The sequence below is a fragment of the Catharus ustulatus genome, chromosome 13 (assembly GCF_009819885.2).
Source record: "Catharus ustulatus isolate bCatUst1 chromosome 13, bCatUst1.pri.v2, whole genome shotgun sequence".
Classification (NCBI taxonomy): Eukaryota; Metazoa; Chordata; class Aves; order Passeriformes; family Turdidae; genus Catharus; species Catharus ustulatus.
Genome location: NC_046233.1, coordinates 2,918,523 through 2,941,462, shown reverse-complemented (window position 1 = coordinate 2,941,462; position 22,940 = coordinate 2,918,523). Strand labels below are relative to the sequence as shown.

Here is a 22,940-nt window from a genome sequence, read left to right as displayed (position 1 = left end):
TCATTTCTTCAGTGCTGAAGATGAAAGGCAAATGATGAAGTTTCCCAATGAAGTCACATCTCCAACCTGTGCACAAGCATGAGCTGTTAATTAATTATTTAATGAAAAGCAGAAAACCACTGCACAACCTATCCAGTACTGCACAAACATATTACTCCCTAGTCCCTAATAAAATTAAAAGAACACACTGAGGCTGCAAACTCAGTTATTTGGAGGTAGAAAACGCCAGAATTAAGGTTTCCTGAGGCCACAAATACTGGCAGAGGAACAACCCAAAAGCCCCAGCAGGGAGATTCCAGCACCAAGGGCTGGTGGTTCACACCAGAGCCTCCTGCTATTGCAGCAGCCACTTTCCTGTCTTGCCTGGAAACCTCTTCAGTGCTGCTGAGTGTTTAATTAGTTTTCAAGAGCCTGAGTGCTCAGTGGAAGGTGTGAAGATATTCTTTACCCTTTACACTGAGCTCTGGCTCTGTGCTCCTGGGGGGATGTTTGGGGCAATCAGAGGAGCTGTGGCCACTTGTAGCTGCTCCAACACACAGAGCTGGACCTGTGGTGGCTGTTCTACTGATCTGTAGCTGTGTAAATAACTTTCTCACCCTTGTACTTCCCACCAGCAGCTCCCAGCTGGCAGCACAGGATCCCTGGTGCAGGGTGAAGGGATTTGGGAGCAGCTGCAGGAGATGCCCAGAGCAGCTCTTGGCAGGATGCTCCTGCCTGCTGCCCATCACAAGGTCACAGCACTTGATCCTGGTGGCTTTTCTGGGGCAGGACGGCCACAAAGGCTGCAGCCACACAAACCAAGGCAGAATGCCACCCCAGGTCAGTCACTGCAAAGTGGGGAAGGGCTAACACAAGGGTCAGCAGTAAAACTGTGCTGTGATGCCAACACAGACATCTCCCAGCTCCTCTCATCAGAGGGAGACAGGAATAACCTCTGGCACAGCTTGTTTTCTCCAGGCTAAGCACTGCAAGCACTGCCTTTCATCCCACCAGAGCACTGCTCCTGCCAGTGACAAGCCCAGGCTGATCAGTGACAAATTCACCTGCTTGTTCCAAACCCAAATTCCATCTGCTTGTACCAAACCCAAATTCCACTTGCTTGTAACCAAACCCAAATTCCACTTGCTTGTAACCAAACCCAAATTCCACCTGTTGATAACCAAACCCAAATTCACCTGCTTGTAACCAAACCCAAACTCACCTGCTTGTACCAAACCCAAATTCCACTTGCTTGTAACCAAACTCAAATTCCACCTGATTGTAACCAAACCCAAATTCACCTGCTTGTAACCAAACCCAAATTCACCTGCTTGTAACCAAACCCAAATTCCACTTGCTTGTAACCAAACCCAAATTCCACCTGCTTGTACCAAACCCAAATTCCACCTGCTTGTACCAAACCCAAATTCACCTGCTTGTACCAAACCCAAATTCCACTTGCTTGTACCAAACCCAAATTCCACCTGCTGATAACCAAACCCAAACTCGCCTGCTTGTACCAAACCCAAATTCCACTTGCTCTGCCCCACATCCACTTCTGCCCCTCACAGCCCCCCTAAAATCACAGCAGCCTTTCCAGGACATGTGCTAGAGCTTCAGCCTGGTTACAAAACCTCTCTCTCAATATTAATCATTGCTGTGACCCAGATGTAATGGTGACACGTTTAAACCCAATCATTGTAATCCTCATGCAGATAACAAATCCCATGTTTTGCTTTATGAAGGCAGGGAGATAATCATTAGAAAATTAAACAAAGAACAGATAACAAAACTGCATTTGGCCTGGCTCAGACTGAACTGGGATCTGCACTGGCTAGAGGAAGAGCAGAAGATCCTTGCAAGCATGAGTTGGAATAAATTAAATTATTTAAACAAAGCATTTGTGGTAAGAACTCAGCACTTTGCCCTACTCAGTGACCCTGTACAGGCACTCAGGGCACTCAGACCTCACTGTGCTCACCTGTCTGGCTTTCCCTGGGGGCACAGCAGCCCTGTCCCAGCCTCTGGGATGTGACAAACCCATTCTACCCTTGCCATGCAGTCAGCAAATACCAGAGCCTGGAAGGATGCTAAGGTCCCACAAGTTTAAATACAGAGCTCAGATCTGCCATCACAATGTAAGTTGATTTTTATTTTATTTTTTTTCCCACTAAAGAAGGATTTATTATGAGGCAACAAAAGGTTTCTTGAAGAAATAAGACAGTAATTCCACTGAATCCCCATCAGGAAAGATAGGGGAAAAATAAGGGATGGATAAGGTGCAACTGGCTTAAAGAGATGCTAAAGTTACTATTAAATGGAAGCAAAAAAGAGATACAAAAATAGATGAAAGAGTAAGTAAGTGCAGCATGTGTTATTAAGAGCTGAAGTTATGAAATACTAAAGAGAAAAATGCTACACTTTGCTAACCAAAGCAGCATAAAAACTCTTCTGAAAAGAAGCTGAAATAAAATCAGAAAGAGAGATGTAGTAAGAAATCAGAGCTTCAAAACCAGCTGAATGCAAAGGAGTGTTAACAACAGATAAGGAAATGCAAAACACCACTGTTAATATCAGATTATTAAAAATCAAAAGCATCATATCACACACTCATTTGATACCCAGGGAAGCCTCTGGCAAATCACACACAAGAGTTCAGCCAGCAGATGAGAAGCTGTGGCAGTGCAGAACCAGCCCCTACACCCAACAAATCACTGGCTCGTTTGATTTTTAACTTAATTAGTGGGTAAAAAAAACAGCAGTGCCTACAGTAGAGGCAATCAATGCGATTCCAAGTCAGCAGATGTGACAATGACAGCAAGTTCATCCAGGGAACCTGCACTCAGGGACAGGATTCCTGCTGGGGCTGGAATTCATGTCCCCAGGCTCATTTCTGAGCATCCTCCCATCCCCAAAATCAGAAATCCCTGACCACAGGCTGCACAGCCCTGACCCTGCAGAGCTCCCCACAAGCTCAGGGAGTGGCTGGGTCTTTTCTGGAATTTGTAAATGACAAATAGCTGTGGGCAAAACACTGCTTCAGCTTCAGACTCCAGTGCTTCTCACATGTCATTAATATTTAAACCTGGCTCAGCTCGTTTTGGGTAAAGAGGTTTTGACTCGGTTATTTCCATTTCAGGAAAAAAAACATCTGTACAACATTTTTGTAAAAGGTTGTAGAAATAAAAAGTGCTAAGGAAACAGATGAAGACATCTGAAATACAAGTGGTAAAGAGAGCTTCTACCCAGCTGGTGAGTTCATGTTCCCAGCCTGCTCCATCCCCCCAAAGCCAGTCCAAACAGATTATCCAGGAGCACTCTATTTTTTCGCTCTTCTTGCAGCAAGAGACCAAAAAAGAAAATGCAGGGATCATCTGAGCACATTAACCTCCCTGGAAGAGAAGGGAATGAGACAAGATCTTCAGAGAATTGCATTCTGTCTGCCTCCACAGTAATGGCATTACACTTGAATGAAAGCAAAATTATGTGGAAGACTGTTAGTTTACTGAGGGGTCAAAGAGATGACAGCTGTGGCAGGAGGAGGCAAACCTTTAATATGCCATGATGGACCAATGTGCACATCCTTCAGTGGGTGAATAAATGTGGCTGAACAAGGGATTACACCTGAGCAAGCAATGGCATAGATTAATAAATTCAGCATCAGACCATTCAACAACAGAGGCTGCAGGAGGGGAAAAAAAAACAACTCCTGAGAAATATCTGAGTTCTGCTACTCCATTTAGTGAAACAAATACAATCCCAGTGCTGCTGAGGAGAGTTTAATACATTGAGACATGTACATAAAGAGAAAACCCCCAAAACACAGGGGGACCTCCAATCTTTTTGCTGGTATCTGAGCAGAACTGTTCTGTGACAGATGCTCCATGTGCACACTGATCCCCAGCCCAAGCCAAACTGCTCCTTGCAGGGTGATGTAATCCTCAGAAATATATCGTTAACTGCAATTTAATAAAAAGTCATGGGCTGAAAAAATGCAGTTTCATAAAAAAAGAGAGAAGATGTCTCGCTGCACAGGGCTGGGAGAGGCAATAACAGGAAAATAAAATCAGGTACTGCATCTCTTCTCATAAGTACAGAGAATTTCCTTGGTTATTAAATGAGACTCCCCACAAGTCCCAGCCTGTGCTCTCTGTAACTACTCGGTGCCACACTGGATGAGAAACAAGACATAAATACATAATCAATACAGGAATAAAGACACAAGCAATGCACTGTAACAGGAGCAGCTCTCACTTCCACTGCTTCAGTTTTAAGATGCTTGCTTTGCTTTGCAATGAACATCAGAAAGCAAAATACACAGGTTGGCAGCAAACTGGAGCTCTGCAAAAGTACATTTAAAGTAAGGGGATACTCAGTGAAGGCACTGAAATTGTTATTTGCAATCTGCCCACATTTATTCAGCAGACAAGGGGTTAATTCAGTGAAACTTTACTGTGTATTTCTTAAAAATTCACTGAATGTCAGAGTAATTCTGTACATCACAAGACACCTGTGCTTGTTACAGAATGACAGCATCACTTAGGTTGGGAAAGATCTCCAGGATCCTCAAATTCCCCAGCACTGCCAGGTCCCACTGAGCCACATCCCCAAATCCCCTACACATCTTCCAAGTGACCTCAAAAGGAAAGGACAACTGCTCTACATGATTTGAAGAACACCTTCAATAAGATAATGTTGTCTAAAACCATGCCAGGGGACTCTGTATCTAAAAAATAAAAATAAAATCAAACTCTACACCTATTAAAAGATGAAGTCAAATTCTCTCAGCCACCCAGCCAAGCTTTCCCTTATTCCAAGTCCTCATCAAAAGCCTTTTAGCAACACCCTTTTTTTACATCACAGCTTGTTGCTGCAAAACACATTCCAAATTGATATTCTAAACCTTTATTTCAGTTTGAGGAGGCTCCAAGTCCAATAGCTTTATGGGCCATGAAGGGTGGGGTAGGACACAGCAATGCCATGTTCCTGTTGACTGGAACAATTTTCATGTTTGATTTTTAATTTTTTTTTAACTTGCAAAAACTGCATTTGAAAGATCAAAGCATTCAATTGCTACTGAATGTTCTTATTAACTTCAATGGGCTTTAGATCAGGCCCTTAATGGGGTATTACTGCAATGTAAACATTTTTAAATATTATCTTATATTATCAGTAGCATGTTAAATGGGCTAACAAGACCCCATTAGAGTAATTCTGACAAACAAATCAAGGGCTGAAATACTTTCCTTAGCAAGGACTTGCTTTGATTTTTCAGCTAATATGAACTCTGTTTTCCCAAATAATCCATATTTTAGAGTTTTAAGAACAGTCCTGTAATGCAAAAATCCTAAGGAACATCACTACTTTTCTTAAACAAAGATACCAAATATACACACAAAAAAGAATTAAAGTATTTTTGATTTAGAGCTTTACCAGGTGAGCAAATGGGCAGGAAATGCTGAAATTTTTTAGTTATTTATAAATTTTTTTTTACAGAAATGAAGCCAGTATTTCAAAAGGCTCCTGTCAAAAATATTTAAGAATTTAGGCATAAAGTCTAAAAATATAAAGTCATATTGGTGTTCACTGTCTCCCTTGCACTCAGACACATCTTACATTAAGGGAAATATTTAATAAGAGAAAAAGATGTGGGGAGACAAAGTCACTGATGCTTTTTCAACTCCATTTACTGCCTAAACCAAGCAGCAGCTGCCCCTCAGGAGGATGTGCACCTTTTGTAGGAACAGGTTTAATGCTGTGACCTCCTCCCTGGCATTCTGAGGATTCAAGCACCAGGATTCTCCCAGTTCTGGACTGTGCACCAACAGGAAGAAACAAAAGCTGGGATTTTGTGAGGTTTTGGACGCTTCAAAACCTGGGCAGGGGGCTCAGAAGCCTTGGCACAGTGCCCAAAACCCCTGTGGGTTTGATTTCAGTCCCTGCGAAAAATTACCATCCTTATATGAAGAATTACAAGTCACAAAACATAAGTAGAGTATGAATTAGATTGTTAGAAGGTAGAAAAGTGAATTTTTAAAATTGCTTATAATAAAGGTCTAGAGACAAGATAGAAGAATTTGGATGTGGTCTTTCTTTCTCCTTCTTGATGGCATTCATCTTTTGGGTTAGGATGGCACTTTTGGATTGGATTAGGAGAAAGCTGGACAGTGCAATGTAGGTATCATGTATTGGAAAGTAATTGTAAACATCATTTAGGTAGTTTATAGCATAAAAAATAAAACTTGCCCAGAGGGCAGGCAGTGTGCCTCCAACCAACCTGCCAAACAAACTCAGCTGGTCAAGGAAAGAATTCCTTAGACAAGAAAAAATAACCTTAGAAACCTCAGGAAATGACTTCTGACTCTTCCTTTAGTGCTCAAGCTAGAAAACAAAAACTCTAAATGCACCAAATACTGTGCAGTGAGTGATCTCAGACTCAAAAAACCCCCTGTCACAGTTTTGGACACAAAGCTGGGGGTCCTGCCCGAAACTCCAGCTTCTCCCAAGAGATTCCAACTTCCATGAGCAGCAAAATCACGGCCAGGCAAGCCCTGCCTTTGCTCAGAGTGGCACTTTTCCCAAAAAGAGAAACCATAATGCTGCAGATCATTCAGTCTGTATTTCTGGCTGAGCTCGTAGGCTGCCCTAAACTTTTTGGAGGAGTTAAGCTCACGCAACATCCTAAACCAGCACTAAATAAAGTAACCTTCATGAAAAAACTACATGGGGGAAAATGATGCAATAAATAGCTTTGGGAGGAAAGAAGTATTTTTTAGCTCTCTATTTCTAGCTCCAAAACATTCCTCCCCTTATTTTCTATGCCAGAAAGTCTCTGCTCTCTCCTTGCCACACTCCTCTCCTTCACCAGCTATTCATGCACAAGCTTTGAAAGATAGTAAGAGACAAGCAGATTTACATCAAGAAAATAAAGAGAGATAAGGTTGCTATGGGAATAAGAAGACAAAAACTGTTACTTAATCCAACATAAAAAGGATGAGAACTGGAGAGAGCTCAGATGGAATTGAAGCTGTCACCCCAACCAAGGAGGTTATGATCTGAAACAACTGCTTTTTCTCCCTCATTTCCTCTATGCTTTTATGTAATTTCATTTTCTCATCAGAATCTCTTTACAGAATACCGTATTTCGTGTTCAGATTCAAAAAAACTTTAAAAAATGAATTAGAAGTAATATTTTCAAATATGTTGCTCACTATTGTCACTCACTAGGCAAAGTCTTGCAAAAGCTGAAATATGTCCCCTCTGCAGCAATGCTGTGATGTAGATGTGAAATTGGAGATGAATCTTCAGATTTCATACACAAATTATGTATAAAAATAGATTCAGCCATGTAAATTACTTACTTTTAACTACAGTCTATGGTCTACAATAAAGTTTTACACAGGCTAGTAAGCAAATTCAGATTTAGGGTTTTTCTACAGCTGCAATCAAAGGCAATTCTTCCAAACTGTGAAAGAACTGTCACACACCCCCTCTCCCCAAGAAGTCAAGGCACCATTACTGTCAGCAGTTTATCTCACAAAACACTGTCTCTTATCAGTGCTTGCTGGAATCACTTCCCAGCCAGCACAAAACATCGTGGCAAGGAATGAATCTGTCCCATTTTCAGGTTGTTGATACAGGATAAATGTTTCTCCCCATTTTGAAAAGGGTAGGGAAAAATCTCCTTCCTTCCATTCCACACCCCCAGAGCTGCCCTGACTCAATAAATCCAGGGCTCTATGATCTCCCTACACAGCAAACCTTAAAAATGAGAAATTGGATGAAACTCTAAAATACCCAATTCATAAAGTCTCCACCAGTGGATAATCTGTGGCAATATTAAGGTTGGAAGTAATCTGAGATAATCAAGCTAAAAACTTCTCCTGGACATGCAGCACAGCTCTGGAAGAGGAATTTTTATTTGCACCTTATCTCTCCCAAGCTATGCCCACTATCTCCAATATCAAAATTTGCCATTCAGGTGTTTACCAACAGTGAGATCTTTATGTGCCCCCTCTGAGCTACAGGAGAATCCTTAACTGAATCAAACATCAAACTACCTGAGGATTTTCTTCATTGCTTTCAGAGTTATAAATAACTGCATGAGGAATCTGGATAAAACATACACTAATTACTCTTGACTATGCAAATGAAGCTATTTTTAATTCAGGTTTAAACCACTTTCCAGTTCTCATTGCACAACAATTGCCAAAGGCAAGGGAATGCTGCACTTTGCTTTGCAGCCCTTTGCTTTTTGGTGCATGCAGAGCACTTCCAGTGCACCAAATAATTTTGCAGAGCAGGTGTGACTGCAGCTCACAGCCTGGGAGGGTGGAGAGGCAGCACAGGAGATGCAGAATTTTCTGATTATTTCAAACAGGACTCTGTTCACTCTGCTATCTCTGCTGAGTGCAGTGATGCTCATTCCTCACATGGCACTTTTTAACAAAATGACACTTCAGAGACAGGAAATAACCCTGATGTGTATTTAGGATAAATGTGGCAAGGCTCAGCTTTGGGACTCTTTTAACCTTTGGGACCACACAAAGACTTCCCAAGGGTCATTGGGCTTTTTCCTGGCAACTTAAATGGAAACTTGGGTCACAGCCATCACTCTCAAAGCCAGATTTCCTCAGCACTCCTTGCACTGTGCTATTATTCCATGTGGGATTAAATAATCCTTAAGGTCTCTTCCAACCCAAACCATTCTGTCACTCTCATTTCACACCACAGGGAAACCAGCTGGCTTCAGTATGGAATTCCTTAATTTATATCACTGTACAGTCACTCTGTACCCCCCCTCCTTCACCAAGGCTTTCTGCTCCCATCTCCTGAGTGAAAATACTACAAATCCTTGGAGTGGCTGCTTCAAATAAAGTGATTTCTACATTCAAATGTTCCTGAATATCTGACCCCCAACAATGCAGGAATAAAGGACAGCCAAGCACAAGCACATTTACCTACACATAATTTGCTTTCTATTCCAAGGCAGCAAACATTTGCCTACAGAAAGTTCTGCTTCCCTGCCCAAAGGCCAGGCTTTGAAATGTCTTTGATTTTCTTGAAAGGCCTCTAAAAAGTCACCAAGAAAGTCACAACTCTGTGTTCCATGCAAGGAGGGGAAAAAACATCATGCTCTGCTAGTCAACTATATTTTAATATTCTGTTTATAGTTATGGAGATTTGGCTCGTTTTAGCATCAATAAGTTCTGATTGTGCTAATCAGACAAGAATATAAATGAGTTTTTATTCGCTTAGGTTTTCAAGCACGTTTGGTAAATATGGTTGAGGTTAAGCTTTGGTACTTCACGATGTTGTGTTATTTTGTTACTGAAAAAACAGTGTGTAAATTGTGTTCTAATCCCTGATAAACACTGATCCCTGAAATCTCACATCCTGTATTGGAAGAGCTAAAGGCTACTATTAACACATGTGTTATTACACAAAAAACTGAGAGGTTAATTATGGCCCAAATAAAGCTTTTGTCCAAGGCACTGGCAGCCACATATTTAAAATCACCAAAAAATTAAAAACCTAAAGCATTCATTTTGAAGATCATCATTAAGAACAACAAGAAAAATCAGAACAGTTTCTACGGAAGAGCTTTTTTTAAACACAAAACTGAAATATTCTTCATTCTGCTGTTTTGTTGAACATCTGCCAAATTATTCAGCTTTAGATTTCAACCCAGTGTACCTCCCTGTCAGTCACAGCCTCTTCAATCTGATTTTTTTAACTCCAAGATGTCCTGAGCTTCCCAAATAAAGGGCTGGAAGGGATGGAAGCCAAAAGTCTTCCAAGAACTTCCAGGATCTCACTTGTTTGAAACTTTGGCAATGTTGGTCCACACTAAAACCCAAAAATCACCCGTGGAGAGGCTCCTCTCCTCTCCTGTCCTTGTCACCAGGCAGGCTGGCTTAATGCTGGGGAAAATCAGGGAAAGCTGGCAATCTTCAAAAGTCACTTTTTCCAAGGTATCTGAGGAAAAAAGGCTGAGATCACACAGCAAATATACAGCCATAAATAAAACACCAAGCAATGATCTATCTACCAAAAATCCAGCAAACAGAAGTCCTAAAGCTTTGCTAGCAGTTATCACAATTCCTATTAAATCAATATTCAGCTTGTGGATTGGAGTAAGTATTCCAGTAGGGATTACTATTCAATGTGCTCAAGCTCCATAACATTTTACATGAAATATATTGGAATTATTTGCTCTGTTGTATTGCACTTTAAACTGCAGCAGGCAGAAGAACTGTGTAAGTACAAATGGGCAGCCTTCATGCTCAGTAATATTTGCAGTAACAGAATTTTATTGCAGGATAAACCACTTGGAAATTCCTTCTTGGTAATTTATGTGAAAATCAGAATTGCCACTAGCCAAAATTCCTCCACTCCAATGTCATCAAATGTGCAATAAGCTTAATTAATGAAGATGAAGGCAGCATTTGTCTTGTTGAAATGAGGCATTAATTGTGTGAAGGTGAGATTCAGCTTTAAGGTTAGACAGGATCTGCAGCACAAGGATTGAGGAGGATTTCTTCAGCTTGGAAGAGAAAGCAAAAACCAAGGAGACTTTTCAAAAGCTATGAAAGGTCCCCCTTCCAAAAGAATTTGAATTGAACATTTTCTGCACTCATGGAATTAAATATTGTAACTGGTAAGAGCACGCCCAGCATGGAAACCCAATTCCTGGAAATTGAACTTGGAGAAAGTCAACAAAGGTCTTTTCATGGGCTTGGGACTTCAATTTATATCCAAGTTTATATTTAGCTGACCAGAAAACACAGATCCTCATGAAGGAAACCCTTTTTTCCCCTCACCTAATTCCAAGTGAATGGATTAAAAGTGGTCACCTCACCCAGGAGTGCCCAAGGCTGCCACAGAGGAATAAAGCAGCTGCAGAGGAAGGCAAGATTTACCCTGGAAAAGAGTCAATCTTTAGAAAAAAAGCAAGAGGTGAAGGCCCTACAAGAATCAGAAGTGCAAGAAGTTACACTTGGAATTAATTCATCACTTCACCTCAGCTCACAGATGAGTTTTGCACTTCCACTGTTGATGTTGCTTTGCATATTTTGCTCCTTTTTATCTTTGAAGTTGCACTTCAGAGTAGCTTAAAACATAATAATGTGTGTGTTTTGAAATTTTGAACAAGGCAGACATTTTGAGATTCCACATATATATATATACATATAGATAATACATATACACATATATAATACAGACATATAATATATATGTATATAGACACAAATACATATATAAACATATCTATATACACATATATAAAAATATATTTATATATACATATGTACTCACACACACACTTTTAAAATCTTTTTTAATGCTCAGTAATCCCCATTTTGCTCCCCAAATGGGCACCAAACTCTTCAGAAAAAAGCAGAAAAACGCAGAACTCTTCAGAGCGATTTCTCATTTTGTCACTAACTGAACCCAAACTTTCTGCCAGTGCAGTGAATCCTGGCAGTGCTGCACAAGCCATCCCAGCTAAACAATTCTGACAGTCACTGCTGGCATAGCTGCACTTGAACATGACGGCTGGACATGTATAATGCACAAAAGGGAGATTACTATTAATGTGCAAAAGCATTATGCATCAAAAGCCAGGCTGGCTCTGTCTGAAGGCTGTAACTCTTAATGAAAACTGAATTTGAACAAGAGTAGTAGATGATGCTATTTATTTCTTTTTCTTACAAATGAGCTTTTACCCAAAAAGAAACTCCCCACCCAAGAGTAAATCTGAAGAGGATATTTCTGCTTTCCTTGTGGCATGATTTAATCACAACATCAGAGCAGCAAGAACACAGAAGGTTTGTTTTCATGCTCTTTGGAAAATAAAGAATCATGCTCTCCAATTTCATAAGTCTCCTAAACTTGATACTGAAAAAGAGGAGAACTGTGAATCTGATACATGACATTGCTGTGCCTGAGGGCTTAACAGTTTATTTCTGTATTAGCCTGAGAAAACAAAAATGAAAAAATGAAAATGGAGGCAATAAAAACACCTGAATTGACATAAAGAAATACATAGAATATGATCTAGTTTTAAACTCTAATGGACTGCTGAGTAAGGAATTAGAAGAAAAAACTCTTTACTGGCAAATTTTAGTATAAAGTGATAGAACAGGAACCAGCCTTCAATGTCTAAATAGTTTCTATACATTACAGCAGTGCATAGGCTGGGCTTTTTCTGTGTGGCTTTGTGTGTTTTTGGATTTCTTTTTGCCAAGGCTTCCAATGGCTAGATGAAAAATAAAATTAATAATTATTTTTGTTTTTCTCTATTTAAATAAAGTGCAGCAAAGACACTGTTTGTGGTGGCAAGGAGTCAGAATTTTAGGGGAGAAAGTCAACCCAAGAGGCATCTCCAGTGTTTGAACAGTGGACACAGTGTTTGAAATGTGCCCTTTCATCTCCTGAAGGAAAAAAATTTTATGCATTTACACACAGAATCCTCCTTGTTCTGTTTCTTTCAATTCTCTCTTTATTCACAGCTTTCCTTCCCCTTCAAAAGCTGTTTTTCCCCTAAATTCTCAGGAGAAGCTTTAAGAACATCCCTTTCTGAGGAGGAGGGTGCAGAGCTGGTTTTAGCAGCAGAGCATCACAAGGAATCACAGAAATCAGAGCTTGGGCTCTGCAGGGCTGGAGCAGGGAAGTTTTTACACAAAATTTCACAAATTCACCAAAGTGCTCATCAAATTCAGCCTCTCACATCCCAGACAGGAATTGCTGCCCCAGTCCCCAAAGGACCAGGTGCAATCAGGGCACTCAGGGTGGGTGAAGGCCCCACAAAAATCAGGAGTTGCAAAAGTTACACCTAGAATTAATTCAGGACTGCACCACAGCTTAGTTTGGCACTTTCACTGTTGGTGATGTTCTGCATATTTTGCTCATTTTTATCTTTGAAGTCGGTCTTCAGAGTAATTTAAAGATAATAATGCTAAAGTGTGTGTTTTGAAATGCCTCTCCTAACAAGGTAGACATTTGGAAACCCCACATACATTTATATTTTTAATACTCAGTAATCACCTTTTTGCTCCCCAAGGTAAATGGACAAAGAGACCATGGGATCATTAGTCATACAGATGTAATCATACTTCAGCAAACAAAAACCCAAGGGTCACTGTTTATTTTCATTAGATCCTCTCACATTCCCCTCTGTGATGAACCACGAAGATTCACAACAGATAAAGGAAAAGCAATTCAATATAGGACACTGCAATAAGGGGCCTAGTTTGAAATACATTATCTGCAAAGACAGAGAATGTCAGGGTTTATAAGCCAAGATCAGCATCATCTCCTTTGCTGCAGCTATGATGTTATTTCATAACACTGAACTGCAGACAGCTCTTACAAGAACTGTCTTTTTGCTTATAGGCAAAGCCAAAGAAAAATGGTTTTCTATGGGGAGGCACAATACCTGCTGATCTGTCTTAATAACAGGTTAAAATAACATTCTCCAAACTGTCTGACAACTTGTTTTTACATTTAGAGCATGCTCTTACTAAAATCTGTTTTGAAATCAATTCAGCTCCAGGATTCCCAAGTGGATTTTAGCAGCCAGCTGTTCCAAAAGTCCACTGAAGGGATTCATGCAATTGAAGCTAACAGGTGATGTTAGCACTGAACACACACCCAGGCTCCAAATATCAGGAGATTTTTGTGTCAGCCTGAGCCCCTCTGCAGAGTCTGGAGGGAGATGGGTCAGGCAGCTGGAAATGCTGAGTTCAAACTGCATCTGGCTCAACTCTTGTCTCTGCAAGTGCTCACTGGGACTGCACAGAACCTCCTCAGAGGCAGCAATCCAGCGTTAAACCAGGGATGTCCATCCCAAGCAGCCCTGCTCCACCATGCCAGCTGTCTTTTGGAAACAGGAAAAGCAGCTTTTCACTTTTTCCTGCTGGTTCTCCAATCTACCAACTCCCCATGGCCACCAAACTGGTGTTTGGTGAGTACCCAGCTGCAGGGAGTGACCTGAAACAGGTGCAGAGAAGGGCTGGGAGGATGGACAGTGCTTTAATAACATCACTTCCCTTTCTTTAAAGTTCTTGACTGAGCCAAAAACAAATCCAGACCCTCTGAGGCTCCATGAAAAGCTGAATGCATCAACCTTGGAGCTGTGTGCAGGGCTCCAACTCTCCTGAGCACAGCCAGGACACAAGCACTGCTCACAGGAGGGAGGGGATGGCAGGAGAGGCTGGCACAGCACAGGACCAGGAGGAAATCACAGCCAGGGCACTGCCACAGCATTTCCCTCCATCCCTCCTGCATGGGGTTTTGGAAAGCAAACTCATCCATCCAGAGCAGAGCTGGGGATAAACCACGGGATTTTCATGTTATTTGAGGAACAGCACTGCCCCCTCCCCAGGGCTGTGCTGACCATCCTGAGAGGGTGCACAGGGGGAATTTGGGCACTGCCCTGCTCTTGACAAAGCCCAGGGGCACAGAATCCACCAGAGCCAAGCCCTGAGGACACGACAGGAGCTTCTCCTGTCCCCTGGCACACTCAGCACCACTGGAGAGGCTGGAGCAGAAGGAGCTGAGCACACCCTGAGCTGTGTGAGCACTGAGCCCCAGCAGGGGCAGAGCAGTGGCTGCAGAGCTGATGTGGCTGCAGAGAGGAGAGGCAGCAGCAGCACCAGCTCCAGACTCTGAGAGCTCACAATAAACCCCATTCTAAAGCAGAGTTTGGAGAAAAGCTGCAGCACTGAGCCACAGCAAGAATCTGAAGTGTCCAGTTAAAGACAACCATTGCAGCACACCTACCATGCACTGCTACCAACAGCATCCTTAATGCACTCAAATGTCTTCTGCTTGCTTTGAAAGCACATCCCTAAGTAGCAAAGGTTCTTTTAATTCACTCACTTTAATGTTTGCATTATTTAACACGTCTGTTGCATGCTTGGTTTCTAAACTGCACATAACTTGTGCATTTTCAAAGCCTCTGGGTTCTCCTCAAGTGCAGCTGAAACCTTGAATCTGGCAATTTGTGCACAATTCTAAAAGAGAAGTTAGAGATCATTGTTACCTGCAAGGCAGCCAACAAATGACACCAGGAACAGCTGCTCCCACAGCAGCAGCAGCATCTTCACTCTCCTGAATTCAGTGATTCTGCTTGTCTCAGAGGAGCTGTGTTTAAGTCTTTCAGGTGGCAAAGTTCAACCTGTTAAAAGAACAGACATAAAACTGAATCCCCTGACGGTCCTTAAGAACTGGCTGCCTTGTTAATGCACTTTTAAATAAATACAAAGTTGACAGATCCTCTAATGTTCCTCTTTTTTTTCCAGGACTTAATCCCCCAACAGAAGGGTGCATTTGTATTTCACCTTTTTTCATGTACATAAGGTGCTGGAAGTTTTATTCTTCAGCAGGAGCAGAGCTGAGAGCTCAGCTGATTTTGCAGCTCCCACTTCCCACCAAGCTCCAGCACTGATTTATTTGTGAGATACAGTGGATTTAAAGGAAGGGAGTGCAGGAGGTGAAACCATTCCCAGTTCAGCAGCTGAACACATCTGGGAGGAGCAGCTTGTGCTGCACTCGCCTTGTGCAAACCATGCTGGCAGCAACACAAACCAGCCACTGATTGAATTAAAGCCATGTCCAACCCATCCTTTTTTTGATGTACTGGAGTGTGATGTGCTCACTGATGGCTTTTTTAGTTTTTAATTTCTCTTTGGGCTTCTGCACCAGGTGCAATGAACCAATTTACTGCCACTTTGTCACTGGCCAGATGATAAACCCTGTGCCTACCAACCTGGCCAGGATATTATTTGATTTGTATTTTTTCCCTAAAGAAGATTTTTTCTTTAGTTGTAGGACAACTCTGCCCTTTGTATTTTCTGGATGTCACTCCCACAGCATCCTCATCCTTGAGAGGAAGGGGAGACAGGCAGGACACAGCCCAGGCTGAATGATTCCTTCTGGAACATAAAGGTCAAGAAAGCAACTACTAATTCTGAGGAGCCAAATCTCAGCTGTCTGAACTTGATGTTTCCGTGTGAACTACCTTTTAAAATGTTTTTTTTACATGAGAATTAAGGGTTTAATACTGCTGTAGAACAAGGGTTTGAATTTCAAGCTAAGCTCCCCAGAAAAAGAATTCAGAGGGTCCTCCCTGATACATCCCCAACCTGTGATTAGCTAGAATTTCCTCTCCTCCAGAACACATCCCTTTGCCACAAGGAGAGCATTTTTTCCTCATCCTGCTATCCCTGGCTGCTGTGGGACCCACTGTCACATCCACCCAGTGCTCAACTCCTTGCTTTCTCATTTTCCCCACGTGCTTCTAAACCACAAAATAAGCAAATCCAAGCCCTCACATCTCTATCAGGTAATAGGTATTGATTCCCCAGCAGGAAGCTGCTGCCAGCAAAGCTGGCACAGAGGAAGGCTCAGTGCAGGGATGAGCAATTCCCAGGCACCCCAAACAAGGGGAACATCCCACCCAGGCTCTCACAGAGCTGAAAAATGGTATTGATTTCCAAACAGTGATGGCAGTACAATAAATTCTGTTAATTTTGCATGGTAAAAACCTCAGAGCAGAGCTTTGGTAACAGTGGAATTCTTCCCAGAATCACAGAATATCCTGAGTGGGAAGGATCCCACAAAGATCATAAATCCAACTCTTAGCCCTGCTCAGGACACCCTGAGCATCACACCCTGTGCTGACAGCACTGTTCAAAAAAAAAGTGAGATCACAAAGAAACCTGTTCTGTGGCAGATCTGCAGTCCAAGGCTTCACTTTTCTCCTTTTTTGCTTGGTTTTTGGTTTTGCTTTTTTTCTTTTTTCTTAGCAGAGCAAACCCACCAAAAAAATCCCAAACTAACAGAACCAAAACACAACAAAACCCCACAAAAAAGAAGAGAAAACTGAAACAACAACAACAACAAAAAAAAAAAAATAAACCAAACAACAAAAAAACCTTTGTGCTGAAGCTGTAAACTTGGAGTTGGTCATTTCTCACTGGAATTTCCAAGGGCACCAGCAAAGCCTTCCCAAGGGAATGTTTTCCATGGAATGTTATCCAGCACAGGAGCATTCCAGAGCAGCTGCACAGATAAATCCTGCTGGAGCACCACCAGCCCAGCCCCTGGAATCCAAAATTCCACATCTGCCCAGAGCAGTGGGGCAGCCAGAAGGGCAGGGAGGGCACAGGGGAGGAGGTGAAGCAGGAATATTAAAGTAGGTCACTCTGTGTGTCAGCCTTCTTGCAGTCTTGCAAGGGAAAAAAAAAATTATGAAGAAGCTAAATTAATTTGGTTTTGTTCTCTAAGTGCTCTGGGCAAAGCAGAACATGATAGATTCATTTCAGGCCAGAAAAAAAACTGCTTTGGTAGAAGCTAAAAAAAAATTTAAAAATTGAAAGCTTTGTATGTGGGTATAAAATCATAAAAATACATTCCAACCTCTGGCTGCATTATATTTTAATAAATTTTAATATCTAAAGAGAGAACAGTAGCTACCAGCTAACATTGCAAGACTTAAATTAGTTTAAACACTTCATTTTCCCTGTGTTCTGTGAGGTTCTGCTAATCTAGGATCTATTCCTGAACACCACTGCTTCATTTTTAAAAGCACCACACTCAGGAGTGCTCAGATTCCCAGCTCTAAGCCAGATAAATGCATCCTTGTGCTCGATAATGGCTGTTCTTTACAGAGATGCAAACCCAGATGCAGACCCAAAGCATGAACTTATTGAAGTTTCTGCTCAGTTCATTGCTTTCCTATAAAGAAAAGGAGCCCACAGTAGTTTTTTCTCTGCAGAGCTACATGAAGGGCTGCAAAGCTGAGTTGCCCCTGGCCAAGTCAGGATCAGGCTGTTTACAGAGCCTTGGTCAGTCTTGGCACTGCAGAGCTTCTGCCTTGGAAATTGCTCCAAAAAGAGAAAAAAGAAAAAAATCAAATATTGAACACCACAGCAGCTCAGCTTTGCCGCAACCTTTTCTTTCTTACAGCGAGGATATGAAAATTAGGATGTTAAAACCCCCCAAAATTATATTAGAAAGGCTGCAGTGAGTTGTTTTTGTAAGATACATATTCTAATTATTTTCCAAAGAAATCCACTGCCAGTGCTGGGGTCCAAAATCCAAGAACAATGCTGAGCATCCCTGCCACCTTCACAGCTCCTACACAACCCCAGCTGCTCCTCAGCTCCCAGCCCTTGCCTCTGGGTTTTGTTTTCAGAATGTCCCATTTACAAATTAAATTCCAATGAAATATTAAAATAGCCATATTAAAACACTACTAATAAAATATCACTTATTATAAAATTATTCTTCATATTAAGAGTCATTTCATGTCCCCCTTTACAGAAGCAAAGGGGCAGATCCACAACATCATCTGGGGGGTTTTAATAAAAGACTTAAAGTAGCTACCCCCAAAATTCAGCACTTTGTACATAAGGCCAGAAAGAATAAAGAGAAACAGCACCTGGTTGGAAAAGCTCACAAAAAACAAAGTGATAGTCACAGAACATGCAAAAGAAAATAGAAGTGTAGTTTTTAAATCAGAAATTTCCCTATTACTGATCTGTTTTCAGAAGCCAAAGTTATTTCAAGGCAGTAAAAAAGCAAAGCTGTGAAGTGGTACAAAAAACACCAGGAAAAATTAACAGATTACATTTCTTTATTATTTATTTATTTAACTTTCAGAGAAAAGTCAATTCTCATGAGTCACTATGACCATTTTTTTAGTGGAAATAAATAGTTATCCAGAAAACAAAACAAAACAAAACAAAAACCCAAACAAACTACCAGCCAAACAAATTAAATAGGATGGAAGCACACACATATTAAAAAATTCAGCTTCTTTTTTTTTTTTTCCTTTAAAATTAGCTTTCCAGACCTTTGATTTTCAGATCATATTATATGGCAAGTGATGCACATGAATGTCTGAAAGAAATAAAAAGCTTGGGAAAGGTTCAAGAGTCAATAATTTTATTCAGTGACCTTAATTTTTACTACACAGAGTCAAACATAAAAAGCAGTAGTTCCCTGAAGGTGGAATTTTTATTCCTATATATAGAACTGGAACTTGTCAGAGCTGGCTGGCAAGTTCATTTTAAACTTGGAGTTTGAGCAGGAGGAATTTGTAGAGTCATCGAGTCTAAATTAATCAGAAATTGCTGGAACTCAGGAGAGCTCTGGAGACCCAGAACTTATTTTTCTGTATTGATCACAAAGCACAGCACAGAAAATCAAGTGATGTCCTGACACTAGAGGTCAGCAGATCTTTGCTAAGGCAGGGAATTATTAAAATCTCATAAAACCATGGGATTGTTTGGGTTGGGAAGGACCTTAAAGCTCACCCAGAGGCCACCCCATCCATGGCAGGGACACTTCCCATTGTCCCAGGTACTCCAGCTCCAATGTCCAATCTGGAACTGAACATTCCAGGGATCCAGGGGCAGCCACAGCTGCTCTGAGCACCTGTGCCAGCCTCACCTGGATAAAATATGAGATTTACACTCAATGATGAAGTCATCTCCACAGGGCAGCACCAAAGGATGAGGTGCTGAACACCCCACAAGAAGCTCAAGCAGCTCAATTTTCTTATTTATCAGGGAGGCAGTGATATTCATTTCTGATTCCCTTCCAAATGAAATCGTGAAAAGTGGCCAATGGAGGTGTGAAAAGTGGTCAATGCAGATGTGAAGTGGCCCCATGCAGTTGTGAAAAGTGGCCCAATAAAATTGTGAAAAGTGACCCAATGCAGGTGGTTTCAGTGAGGAAAGAGCTGAGCTGGTGATTTCCCTCCTCTCTGAATCCAGCTCTGCCTCCCCACTGCAACTGAAGGCACCAGGGCCATGATGAAAATATTCCAGTTTTGCATGGGAACTCCACACTTACCACTCCACGGTCAATCTAAAAATAATGAGGAAAATGCTACAATCACAGGTGTTTGCAAACCCAAAGGAAAGAAAACTCTTGTGGTAGTTCTCCATTTGTACCTGATTTATCAAACCAATCTTTCTCTAATTCCAGGTAACCTCCAGATTTTGCTTTGATACCAACACAGCCCAGTTCACTTGGATCTGTGTTGGGATGAATCCAACTCAAAGGTGCTAAAAACGTCTGCAAATATCCAGGGAAGGTCAGACTGTCCAGTGCCACAGCTGAACACTCATTATTCACTAAAATCAAACTGGGATCTGTGATTTGCTGCACTGAGGCAGAGCTGGTGCCAGTTTGAGAATTTAGAAGGAATTTCTGTCAGTTGAAGGAAAGAGTTAATTCAATTTGACATCATCCACCAGGCAGATGAAGAGAGCAAGATATCAGAGTAATTTAGATTGGAAAGGGTTTGGAAAACAAACCACAGAGGCAATGTTGACCAGCACAGAGCCAGCAGTGGCAGCACACTTCTGGAAGAAACACAAATGCATCCACCACACCTGAAAGGCTGTAAATAAAAAAGGATTGACCAGTTACAAAGAAGAGAGGTAAAAAGCCTGCTAAGCAATGCTGTGCCCTGCTCCTGAGACAAGGTTAGTGTGGTTCTACAAGGAAAAATGGGATTGCTCCAGCTCCTTTGGGGTCTCATTGGGGACAGCAGGGCTCGATAGGAAGCTGCAGCCCAGGCAGCCCCTGGGAGGTGCCCATGGCCCTTCCTCAGCCCTGTCCCTGCAGGGCACTGACAGCAGGGCAGGGACAGCATTGACCACTGCAGGCACAAAAACAGACAGAAACGTCACAAAAACAGCCAGAAACTTCACAAACATCCACAAAAACCAGCCAGAAACGCCACAAAAAACAACCAGAAACTACACAGAACCCAGCCAGAAACTACACAAAAACCAGCCAGAAACTTCACAGAACCCAGACAGAAACTCCACAAACTTCCACAAAAACAGCCAGAAACTCCACAAAAAACCAGCCAGAAACTCCACAAACTTCCACAAAAAACAGCCAGAAACTCCACGAAAACAGCCAGAAACTCCACAAAAAACAGCCAGAAACTCCACACAAACTTCCACAAAAACCAAGCCAGAAACTCCACACGAACCAGCCAGCAATGCTATGCAAACCAGCCAGCAACTCCACAAAACCCAGCCAGCAACTCCACAAAAACTTCCACAAAAACCAGCCAGAAACTCCACAAAAAACAGCCAGAAACTTCAGAAACTTCACAAAAACCAAGCCAGAAACTCCACACAAACTTCTCCATTACGGAGCACTGAGCAGGATTAAAGCTCTCTCCAGCGTGTCATTAGCAGAGGCCTAGTTAAAAGCATCATTTTATACAAAATTAATTTACAACAGCTTAATACAGAAGAAGCAGCAACTGTTCTGTGGAGAGTTTTATTACAACTTTTCCTGTCTGGCTGCATTTATTGACTCTGAGGCACGGTCCCCTGCCTCCCCAGCCCATCCATCCTCTGCAGCTGATCAGAATTCCCTGAACACGTTTCACAAAGGTGCTGATTTGCCAAAATATGAGTATTGGCCTAACACTGATACTCAACTGAGATGGACAAAAGCCTCTCTAACAATTTAAAGTTCCAAAGTGAATGTTTATTCAGCGCTGGGCAGCAGTGTGAGGTAACCCTCTAACACACACTGCACAATCACAGCTGGTCACAGAGTCTGTTTATTGACAAAAGGTTCAAACAAATCCATATTCATAATACCAGCCCCTCCCATCCCCACTTCCCATGGTAATTAGCTGGAATGGCAATTAAGCAGCGTGGTTGGCTTCTTGAATTAAGTCTGGGCTCGTTTTTGTGGGGAGGGGTCTTAGAAGGAGGAAGTAAGGTGAGTCTTCCTCACCCTGACCTTTTCTATCAATGACAATACAAATGGCTTTTGGGGCAGCTCCAGTTTTGCAAAGAATGAGTTTCTGGTTGCAATTGTTTGTGTTCTTTGGACCTGCCTACCAGTTTCATCCTTTCCCATTGCAAGCACAGCTGAGCAAACACAAATTACAGGCAATCAATTATTTAATTTTCAGGTAACTATCTCAAGCCTAATTTCTTCTTACTTTTAACTAAAATCCTAATTTCTTTAAGATTAGTGTTTCAGTGGTTCTGCTCTGCAGAACACCCCTGAACTAATCTGAGTCCCTCCTTCTCCCTCTGAGCCATGGTGGTGATGATGGCCACTGTCCCCACATCCTCACTGAGTGTCACAGAACATTTATATCCTTTCTCAGGCCAGTGCAGCCCCTGCACACCCCAGCAGGGCTTTCTGAGCCCCCTGCCTGCAGTTCTGCCACCCCAGAGCTGGAACACTCAGAGCCTTCAGCTCAGCTCAGCCTTTAGCACAGGGTGATCCCATCCCACTCACAGCAGCTCAGCTGCACAAAGAGTCATCAAGGATGAAATTTATTGTGAATTCCTGAGGAATCCTGTTCTGTTTTAGGACCTTCACCTCCGTGCATCAACCACTGAGAGGCTCTTCACACCCTGCCAGGTTTTTACTCTGCAGTGCTTGTGGAGACAGCTCAGCTCAATCCATCCTGGGACACCAATGGGAACCCTTCACAGAAGAACCAGATTTGTATTCCTCCCAAAATTCACCAGGAAATGTTTACCAGACTCTCTTTAAACTCTTCTATTTACTCAGTTACGAGATACAATTTGAAATTAGGAACTCTGAAGCAACAGCAACTCAACACCCAACATACACTGAAGATAAATTCCCACCCCAGTGACCCAAATCTCCTGCCATTTGTGGTTCCTGCAAACTATTTTTGGTGTTGGTGCAGAGAAGGTGTTACACTGACAGAGCAGATTAATTTTTCAAATTTGAAATGCAGCCATTAAATTAAATTAGAATTATATTGCCCTTTTCTGCATTACTTAGTGAAAGGCCACACACTGAATTTCTGTGGAAATCTTTATCTCATCTGCACACAGACTTTGTGTGCCATGATTAACACCAAACTCACTCCCAGGCTCCAAGCAAAACCTTCCCTCAGTGCCAAAATTGTACTTCCCAAG

General features: G+C 41.9%; 1 protein-coding gene across 2 annotated transcripts in view; it reads right to left on the bottom strand.

The window, feature by feature from the left end:
• The window catches only part of LOC117002486 (contactin-3-like), a 99,378-nt gene that overhangs the window by 59,048 nt on the left and 17,390 nt on the right, over nucleotides 1–22,940 (bottom strand). For both annotated transcript variants that reach the window (XM_033071648.2, XM_033071649.1), the window contains one exon: nucleotides 15,029–15,163. In XM_033071648.2, coding sequence (XP_032927539.1) covers nucleotides 15,029–15,086 — 58 coding nt within the window. In that variant the 5' untranslated portion in view covers nucleotides 15,087–15,163. The remainder of the gene's footprint in view (nucleotides 1–15,028; nucleotides 15,164–22,940) is intronic.